This window comes from Seriola lalandi, unplaced genomic scaffold (genome assembly GCF_002814215.2).
Source record: "Seriola lalandi dorsalis isolate HSWRI2012SDOR001 ecotype SW California unplaced genomic scaffold, Sedor1 jcf7180002054975, whole genome shotgun sequence".
NCBI classification, from domain to species: Eukaryota; Metazoa; Chordata; class Actinopteri; order Carangiformes; family Carangidae; genus Seriola; species Seriola lalandi.
This window is the reverse complement of record NW_019525525.1, coordinates 801450-812184: the sequence shown is the minus strand read 5'-3', so window position 1 is coordinate 812184 and position 10735 is coordinate 801450. Positions and strand designations below refer to the sequence as shown.

At 39.5% G+C, this 10735-nt stretch overlaps 1 protein-coding gene across 1 annotated transcript; it reads right to left on the bottom strand.

The window, feature by feature from the left end:
* Positions 1-944: 944 nt before the first annotated feature.
* On the bottom strand, positions 945-8291 carry ankrd40 (ankyrin repeat domain 40). The gene is made up of 5 exons (XM_023396289.2): positions 7736-8291; positions 6849-6997; positions 5976-6620; positions 5152-5333; positions 945-4060 (listed from the first exon to the last, which is right to left on the bottom strand). The coding sequence occupies exons 1-5, from the start codon at positions 7867-7869 to the stop codon at positions 3917-3919; spliced, it is 1254 nt and encodes a 417-aa protein (XP_023252057.1). The 5' UTR covers positions 7870-8291; the 3' UTR covers positions 945-3916.
* Between the last annotated feature and the right edge of the window lie 2444 nt (positions 8292-10735).

The following is a 10735-nucleotide window of genomic DNA, read 5'->3' as shown; positions in this document are numbered from 1 at the left end:
TTTATTTCACTTCTGCAGAAAATAAACTGTACTTTACTAATATAAATTAGTTTTTCAAACTGAAAGTACAAGAGTGATATCCCCAGTCTTTGACTCATGTGTTGATGCTTCTCTCCATGTAATGATTACGTGTATTTGACTGATGTGGGGTTGAGCGATACGCCCATATTGACTGTGTGACAATATACATTTGTCTTAAGATTTTGCCCTCTCATTTATGCTGAGTTAAGTATTGTAGGCAATATTACAAATCAGAGTGGGACTACTGTGTTCAACATTTGAATGTTTGTGTAACTTTTCCATCAATCGAATGATGAGCTGTTATTTGTTGGGTATTTCGTTTGCTTGCTTAGCCAAACATCCACCTGGCTATTTTGCAATTTCCCAGCTGATTTTTTCAGAAAATGTACTAGATCGTCATGTATATCTGTACTGAGATATAAAATAACATATGGATAAGGATTTATGCATACAGTTGACCCTTAGGCTGATGGGTCGGAAAATTTAGTCAAGGCAAAAATTATCATTCAGTGGTTTATTAGAGCCAATGTGCAGGTAAGCTCTTATCCCAATCAAAGTGTATGTAATTTGCCTTTGAATGGTGCTACACTGTCAAATTCCATTGTTATTTTTTTTTCTAGTGTTCAATAATGAAATAACCATTAATGCAAAAGCAATGAAAAATCCATTTCAACACACAAATGAAGATCATTCTTCCCACACATTACATGTATCAGCACTGGAGAAATATAATATTCAAATCATTTAAATTATTAAGAGTGCCCAAAACTTACACTAATTTACATGGAATGGCCAAACCTGAGACGGTCTCATGTTTACTTAGCTCTTAAGAACTGAGTACTGAAGGAGCATCTTCAATACAGCAAGGTCCAAAGCATCCAGATACTCCTGCATTTCCATATAAAGATCAAATCAAAACAGCATGTTTTAAAATCATTTTTATGAGTTCAATTAAATCCAAGCAGAAAAAAAAGCTATCCTGTTATCATCACTGCAAGCGGCATGTAATTCTGATTCTACAGTATGTGGCTCAACAAATACCAATATTTGCTGTTCTGCTCCCTCTAGTGGCTCTCAGCTGAAACATACATGTCGGTTCACTATTGGGGAGTTCACTGCAACATTTAACTGGTCCCTTCATTCAAAGTGAGAATTAAGATGGAAGTTTCACATTAAAATAACTGCAATAGTCAGATGGTTGTAGGTTTTTCTAAGACAGAAGGCCAGTTTGAGAGAAAAAGAGGGAAGAGCCCAAGTAATTCACCATGCTTTATCAAAGAACAGATACAGGTCTCCAGAACAAAAACTCACAACTTTTAACAGTGCCTAAGATTATTTCTACAAGTACACAGGACGTACTGTATATAAAAATATCAGACTCTGAATGCATAGGTTAAGTCAAACTGTATTCTGCTTTTTCTAGAACAGTAAGCAACCCCACAAATACAATGTTGGTCATCTCATTCCCACAGAATCAGAGAAGATCCTATAAAAACCCACTTCAAACATGCTGCTCTCACTCATCCAGGGCACCAGACGGCCAGCGGGGTGTTTTCTCCCACATTGCCCCACTTTCTCAACCAAGCTCCTGCCTCAAACATGTGGCACAACTTCACTTAGTAAAGCATTTAACATAGTTGGGAACATAAAATAAGCACTATTGGCAGTCCCTTCTTCTCACAGCAAACTTTCTGGCAACACATTCTTTTCCCTCCACATTGCACTTGGCTTCAACAATAGCTTCTCACTCCTTTTCATCCTATTGTTGAACTCTTGCTTGCACGATAGTAGACTTTTTGACACAAAACGTAACAGGCCTAGCTGGTTAAAGAAAAAAAATTATACAAATTAATAAAAAATATATCATAAAACATACAAATACAGTAAGAGCTTCAGGTATACATATGAACAGTAAACAGTTACCACTGGGTAAGAAACTTTTTGATTGTAGGACGTGTAGTGAGCGCGTAGTGCACTGCTTCAAATAAATGAGACCCAGCATTGAGAATTAAAGGAATATAAGGTGTTGATGAAAGCAGCATAAACATCATTACCGTCTGACACAACATGGCTGTGCCACTTGACTTGTCATGACTCAGTTAAATTCTTAATATAAAGCAGAACATTTTTCTCTTGCCCTTAGTGTAAATAACCATGTGGTCAGTCTCCATTTAATACAGATAGCAACACCTCTAGTTAAGGTACCAAATAGAAAACCTTACACAACTCAAAATTATAAATTTTTTAAATAAAGAATTACATATTAGGCCTAGACTAGCCATGACAACCAAACTGAAGCCATATATAGTGGTATTCTGTCTCTTTTTAAAGAAATGTAGTCACCATATAGATAGTCTAGGATTCAACTGTGGTGACACGGTGCAACAGAGATAAACATATGAGAAATGGTACTAATTTGGATTAGTGTTGGAGGAACAAGGAAGCACTCAATCATAAAACCAAGATCCTTTGCTATGTCTTACATCTTTCCTCTTCATTTGGGGGGGGGACACACACATACACACACAAACTTAACAAAGCTGCATACTTTACTGAAGCATTGATAGTTTTTTCTGCAGTTAGTATCTTTGCTGGCTAGATTAGTTTTTGGTTTTGATTCTAATTACAGTCACACAGAAACACAGGGACAGAAAGTATTCAACAGAGGGCTTAATTTATATGATAAATTAAGTGTGAGCCTCATACACCTTTGCTGGGACTTGAGCCTTGTTACTCCAGAGCGCAAATGCACGGTCTCTCTTTATTAGTAAGAATCAACATGACTCAAAAATGAAAAAAATAAAATAAAATACTTCACAGTTAGACAGAGTGTTATGCTGACTGAATCGTGAATACACTCTGCAAAGCAGAGGCGATAATGTATTATAGAAAATAAAAATAAAATAAGTCCTGGTTCAAGTTGCTGCACGTTTATCTCTACAATAAAAATGAAGTTTTTGTCTTACATGAAAAGACACACAGGAGAACAATTCAAACAAAACTAATTATTCCTTTTCCACAGTGTACAACTGAATGACTTAAATATGTAGGGAAATCACCACTCCTACTCAAATGTATCCATCTTTGTGTGGATACAGATTAAAGCATACTGTATGTGTTGTCAGCAAATAAAAGTACTATTAGTCCAAAGTTACCTAAATCTCTCCTGGTGTGAGATTACCCCCACCTTAACAATTAGGCCAGTAATGGGTGCCCTCCGCAGGAAAAGACACTAAGGTTTATGCCTACAGCATGTATGAAAGTGTGTACGCCAGCTAGAATATCTGATAAGACTCTCTAGGTAAATTTGTTAGAAATCCAAGTTGCCATGTGAAAGTTCACTGTGCTGCAACTCGTCCTGTTCTGTGGACTGATGATAATCTTATCTGTAAGAGTTATGTAAATCCTTCCTGTCATCCTCTGCACCCGGTCTCATCTGACCATTTTCCTCTGTGATCATAGTTCACAGCCAGTATAGGGATGTGTCCATATAAGGCTATTGCAGAATCCCATTCAAGTCCAGTCCATAAGGAAGACAGGCCAATGTTCCCCTCTGTTGTCCCACTAGAGCCTTGGCACAAAGTGCAGTGGGAGGAGAGAAAGAGATAAATAGGAGAGAGGGGCCCAAATACTTTCGCACATAATCGAGTACACCATGCATCAGTAATCGCTTAGAACTGGTTGGGTACACTAAAGCGGCAGGAGGGCCAGAGGAGGACAGGAGGAGGACAATAGCTACAGAACTCGAAAAAAGAAATCCCAGTTAGAAATTGGCTAAACACCAAAGCCAAACAAAGCTGTAACAAGGGACCTGGGCAGGCAACTAGTTATGGTTGCTTGAGGGTAGCTACAGAAGCCCATCATAAGCGGGGAAACCTCGGGCTCTGCGCTAGCTCTAGTAGGTGAGGCGGGAGGCCTTCATGTTGTAGCAGGGTCTGTCTGTTAGGCCCCCGGTCGCAGAGAAAAGGGACAGGCCCTCTGCTTTCTCCAACACAACCTCCAGCTCCTGAAAGTCCTGCAGCCGAGCTACGTCCTTGTCCTGGACAGGGAAGGGAGGAAAAAAAAAAAAAAAAAATTTAAATTAAAATCAAACACTATTTCAACTGCTAATCATTCATTTTTATCAGGACAACGGTATAGAAAGTAACTTTGAAATGATTAAAAGGTCTAATTTTTCTTCCTCAATTAACATCCAAAGTGCATAGAAAAGGAGGGAAATTAAAGCATTATCTCAGGGTACAATTGTAATGCATCTACCAAACATAATTGGCAAATTTTCACTGATTCACTTAACATATCATCATGTTGCTTTGGGAAATTGTAATGTGGCATTTTTCTGACATTTCACAGTCTAAACAATGAATTGAAAAAATAACCGACACATTAATCAACACTGAAAGTAAACGTTAATCAGAGCCCTAAGCCAAAAACCTTCCATTTTACAATTACTTTCAATCTGACCAGGCGCTACACTGTCATTACTTGTCAGAGGCAGTAATGACAAATACAGTGTACACAGATGGTAAGGGAGATTTCAGTAAGGTAAAGTGAGTCACAAACAACCTAATTAGAGAGTTGGGGCAGTGTCACTTGCAGTGTGCATGCATTAGTCAGACAGACAGAGAGGGAGGCAGAGACAGAGAAAGACTGAAGAGCAAAACTGTTGGAATATTTTTAAAACCCAACAGGACAGGGAGCCTTTTTACACAAGGCATTATTATTCTCTCTCTCACTTCTATTTTGGGGGATAATCCTGCTCAAAGTTTTAGAACTACAGTTCCCATAACACTTTAGAGGAATCATTTTTCCATGGAGTCAGTTGGTTAGCTGTGGGCTACAACTGAAACCTAAGTCTGTGTGTTCAGATTTTACCAAGTTCTGACTCCAGGAGGGAGAATGAATTTAGATGCAAATTGTTCAAACCGAGGGCTAAGGGTTTTAAAGTACCATAATTGTGTCTCACCACACACACTGAATCTTTGCTTCAGACATATAAAAAAAAAGGGGATATATAATTTGCAAAATCCATATTTTGCCATTATGAGTTGTGAATTGTAAATATGCATTTACATACATGACACTAGACGACAACAAAAACTTGTGTACAGTACGCAGCCTTCTTTCCCATACCTTCCTCAACATGGTGTTTGGCAGCTTGCGGATCTTCTCCACATGTTCAGCACTGATGTCTAACTCACGGCAGCAGACCCTCAGAAGGGAGCGATAGGTGAGCTCCTGGCGGTCCAGCTCCACCTCAATGAAGTCGTTCTCTCGTGCGTTGGGGTTCTGGATGCGCACCTTCAGCACCAATTCTAGAAAGAAGAACCAGAGCAATACCTCTCTATTAACAAAGAGATTGTGCTTTTTAAGAAGTGGATGGACATAGCCCAAGGTGAGAGACACCAACTTAATCATACCAAACGCATGCTTATGAATGACATGTCTTGTACATAAGATATCACAACCTGAAATGATAACTCCAGTTTCTCAACCCTGACGCACATTCCAAGGAAATATTTGCTTTGTTTCTTTGTTTGGGAAAAACTTGAACAACCTATCCCATCTCGTGTTTAAAAAAATGTTTCACTGTATGATGGGATAGACTGTTAAAGATGTATCTGCCTCTACTAGTGAGCCTGTGACGGTTCAGTCATTATTGTGAGTGAGGTTATGTCCACTAACAACCCTTTCTGGTTTGACAAGATGGCAAACAAGAGTGTTGTCATGTCTGCATTCCTAGCACTTACCTGAGAAGAAGTAGCCACTTAAACATAAAAAAGGAAAGCCAATCTACAAGTGTAGGAGAAGCTTTAGCACTGTACACACACATATGGGCTTAAAATGGCACCAGCATGATTTTCAAGCGTTTATTCATAATGAATGGTATCCTGTCTGTCTCCACTCTGTGTATGGAAAGGGATTACAGATAATAAAACATGTGATTTCTCTCTCACCTTGCACATTGACAGGGAAGGTGCTAGTGAAGAAGAAAGGCTGGAAAGCTGGCATGGGCCCACCAGCCTGGCTGTAGCTCAGCTGCTGTGGGATAGACTGCTGCCTGCTCATGGTTGGGTTAGCGCTGGCCACTGGGGCCTGGACCTGGCTCCCACTGCTGCTGGCCAAGCTGGGGCTGGGTGAGGCCAATGGAGGCGAGCACATGGTGCCATTGTGTGGCACCGCATGCGGGTAGTCAGCATGATTGACAAGGTGTGGCTCAACTGACAGGTCCATGGGCACTGTGCAGTTAACAACAGCGTGGTTGTGGGATGAGGCCGGACTGGGTGATGCGCCATTTTGCTCAGTCACAGGAATGAATTCCCCAGCCGGGGCTTGGCTGTGGGTAGTGGGGTCTGAGGGAGGAGTGGGGCTGTCAGAGAGTAAGCTCTGTGATTTCTGATGCTCATGAGTTGGAGAAAGGGAGGGTGAATCGCTGTGTGTGTCCTCAGCATGTTCTCCAGAACCATTCTGTGTAATTTGCTGTGCTAGGATGACCTCTGATTTGTTATCCATCTTCGAGTACATGAAGGGAGGGTTAGACAGGTAGTTGGGAATGATTGGCAACTCAGGCTCCTTGACTTCAGGCACTTCCTCCACCTCAACTGTGGCAATAATACACATGAAAAAGAGGATCATTCCTTTGAACCAGAATAATGCAATAACTAAGACGCACATGCAAATTTACAATCAACACTTAATGCGCTAACCTGTAGCTTATATGTCAAAGTATTACATGGACTGCATCTGACACATCACATGCCACTAACAAAAAATGACTAACAATGATGTGACATAGCAGGAGACAAGGGAGAGAGAGATGTGTAGTTTACCTCCCAACAGTCGTTTGATCTCTGGTTTGGATGTTAGTTGAGAGGCTAGCTCATCCTTAGCTGTGAGGATTTCTTTGTCTGCTCCATAACTGATTAAGAAGGACACTATGTGCTTATGGTTCCTCTTGCACGCCCAGTGCAGGCATGTCCTGGTGGATTATTGAAGAGAGAACACAGTTTAATGAGCCAAAACACTGCAACATATCATATGATAAAATGACTTTGTATTCATAAATAGGTCTATTACTGCAGTATAACTTGAGAATCACATTTACGTGGTTCCACCTGTCATCATTGTGCTTGTGGGGCACTGGCATACAGAATAAAAAAAACATTGCCTCACATTCACAAGGATGCAAATAAACTTTTGAGCATGATTCAAACATCACCACAATGATTTTGGGCACAGACAACAAAGAGTTAGTTATATCGTTATATAGAAGTTGGAACTTGACAATGTGGTTAATCATCTAAGTTTATGCTCATAACATTGTACCGCACATGCAACACTGTTCAGGACCTAATGTTTTTATTTAATTGTGTTAAGTTATTTTATGTTAGTGATATGATAATCAAGTCAATAAACTAACTGTGGCAATGATAACAGACTCGTTTAGTCAGTTTCTTTCTCTCGTCCCTTCTGTTTTGAGAGGACCAGAACAATGTCACTTTAAAGCTAACGGTATTTATTTGCAGATTGGATAAGTGATATATAATATAGCAGGTCTAGCTGACTAACAAGCCTTGCTCTGCCTAATAAGATAACACTAATCGACTTTAATCCCTGTTAACGCCACGTTTGACTGCAGTGAAATTTTCAACAAACACCAAAAAACTGAATATTTATAAAAATGTGAAGCAAACCAACACTTGTTGTCAATACTCACCATCCATTTATTTCGTTCTGTGAATTAACATTTACTCCGCTCTCCACCAGTGTCCGCACTTCGTCGATATCACCGATGGCAGACGCCTCTCGCAGTCGCTCCTGTAATTCTTTATCCAACGAAGTCGTGGACATTTTGGTATAGGCAACTAGTGTTGTGAGATCATAGGATATACGAAAGCCTCTAGGATTAAGTTGTCAATACTAATCGCCTGACGAATTTCCTACCGATGGCACACTGGGCCACTAAAAATAGCCCTGCCAGCTAACATTAGCTTCTCGGCTAACCTTACCTACTGGCTAGCTTGGTGAGGTGCTAGCAGAGTCTTTGGTGCTAGCTTGTGGCAGAAAAACGCTTTGGCTAACGTAACTTCGGGTTGATAGTCGGAGTCTTTGGCGTTTATCCAGCACGTTCCGTCATTTATTTCTGTTGTTAGTTCACGTTATGGTACCACTGCCAACACTCGATACACTCATTCAATCCATCAGTGGTGTCAAAGCTCTATCAGCGGGCTGCCAAAAACACCACCGCCTCATCGGGGGGCATTTTTAGATGTAACAACAGTGAGTACAAACGTTAGTTCCCCTCTGAATACCCTCAGTTATTTCACGCTATTTGGTTCCTCTTAACGAAACTCGTAAGGCATGATCCAGTCACATCATTAAGTAAATAAAGAGTAAGAGTAAGTAAATAGAAAACAAAGTAAATAGTGAAATAACCCTGAATAAGAAAATGATTTAAAAAAAAAAAAAAAAAAAAATTGGTACTAAGTCACAATATTCACACACACATACACCCACACACACACACACACTTATATTATATTATATTCCGTGCTCAGAAAGTCCAGAAAGTCCCACTGCACGATCAGGTGTGAGCCACAAAAATAACGCCATATAAAATAGGTTAAAAATTCTACTTGTAACTTCAGTGTCACGCACTGTGTGGGAACTTTGAGCACCAGGTTTCTGGTGATTTCTCATGCAAATTTATTTTACAGGTTTACAAAGTCTAATTTACAACTACATTTGGAATTATTTGGGAAACATCACTTTACAAGCTCAAAATCATTAGGACCCTAATTTGAGCCTATATGGGAATAGGGTGTAGTCATGTGCATGACTTACCATTTCTTGCTGGTTGTGGGGGACCAAAGGTGTGGGTCTAGCTTCAGGTGGATTCTCGTATCCCTATGAAAACATGTAATTATATTAAATAAAATGCCTTTGCCTTGCAGGGCAAACAAGAACATTTTCTTCATAATTCAATATCTTCAGAATACAAAATTGAAAAACATTATTTTTTAATTAAAATTTGTTCAAGCACAAACACCAGTGGTGACATTTAAAAGTAAAGCTAACAACAGAGTATTATTAAGCGGTTTTTATTTCTTAAAAATGAAGTGTTTTTCCAAATTAATTTTCCATTTCCAGGTTTTTGCCCACATTACACTTTGATTACTCACACTTAAGTTAAAACACAGAAATTGAGCCCAACTTGACTGATATTAACACATTTGATGCATAGAAAACATATTTTGATTGCTTTTAGAGTAATTACTATAAATGTATGCTTATAATATTAAATACAATCATGTATCAGAAGCTGCCTAGGCCAGAACTGAATACTTCACTTGCACATACTGGTAATAAGCACTTGCACATGTATGCACACTATCATGCATATACATACATGCAAATATTATATATCCATAAACACAAACATAGATACACATGCATGCATAACATGAGAATATGAGTATGAGGGTATATGAGTGTGAGAATGTATGTATATGTGAGTTTGAGTATTTATGTATCCAGAAAGCACCACAATTAGAGGTAGGAACAATTAGGAAGTTACTACTACTAGGTGGCACACCAACCACCAATAAACATGAAAGAAGGAGTAAAGACACAGGTGGAGGCAAAAAGCATTATGGCGATCAACAATTCAGCTTAGGCTGAAGTGGTCCCTTTACTGCAGACTCTGATAGGGATTGAAAATAAATGAATTTTAAAAAGGTGCTACTTTGGCTGTAATGCAGCCCCTTCTCCCTCTCTTTAGTCAGCACTCTGTGGTCTGGAGCAGTGTCCCGCCCACTGCACCATCTGATTGGATATACTTCAAGAGTAATAGCCTATCATGCTCGTTATTGTGTACACAAACGGTCACAGACTAGAGCAGCTCCAGTTAAAGTAAGACATGGCTGAAGTTGTAATAAACATCCCAATCCTCTACATTGAAGTTACAACAACACCACACTGCGATGAACAAGTTCATCTATTGATCCAAGACACACCGAGCAAGAGAGAGAGAGAGAGAGCTATCGCTAACTGCTTATCTAAAGTAACTAGCACATCTGAATAGATAATATGCGTTACCAATCAGATGGTGCTGTGGGTGGAACACTGCTCCTGACCAGAGTGGTGACTACAGATACGCGGCTGCATTGAAACCAAAGTAGCATATTTTAAAATTAATTTATTTTCAATCCTTATCAAGCAGGGTCTGCAGCAAAGAGCTGTATTGTTGACCATCATGATGCATTTCGCTCGCACCTGTGTTTTCACTCCTTTTATGTTTATTGGTGGTTGGTCTGCCACCTAGTGGTAGCAAATTCCGGTCGACGTGTAGTGCCTTCCTGATACATACATACTAAATCACACACACATGCACTAAATTACACATATACTTATACAGCACACACACAGTAATTATTATAAATGTATGCTTAAAATATAAAACACAATCATGTTTTCCCTTATACATATATTTATTTGTGATATTCAAACGTTTGTGTTTGACTATTTTACATTCTGGTCAGTAGACATCGCACTGTTCATACAAAGCATCAAGAAAAACATTCTTGAGAAAGTGAATTTAAAGTCTCCGACGCTATCGGACTTACCTTCGGTACCAAGCATTTGATGTAACAACCTGGGTGGTGTGTCCGAGTGTTTTGACCGCGGACTGTTCTCAGAGCCAGGTGTAGCCTTAGTA

What these genes read in the sequence shown, in the direction of transcription:
- ankrd40 (XM_023396289.2), bottom strand. Translation starts at nt 7,869, where the DNA reads ATGTCCACGACTTCGTTGGATAAAGAATTACAGGAGCGACTGCGAGAG. An exon ending in CAGAACGAAATAAATGGATG is followed by an intron (nt 6,998 to 7,735) that starts GTGAGTATTGAC and finishes ATAATCCACCAG; the next exon opens with GACATGCCTGCACTGGGCGT. An exon ending in CTTCCCTGTCAATGTGCAAG is followed by an intron (nt 5,334 to 5,975) that starts GTGAGAGAGAAA and finishes TCTTCTTTCTAG; the next exon opens with AATTGGTGCTGAAGGTGCGC.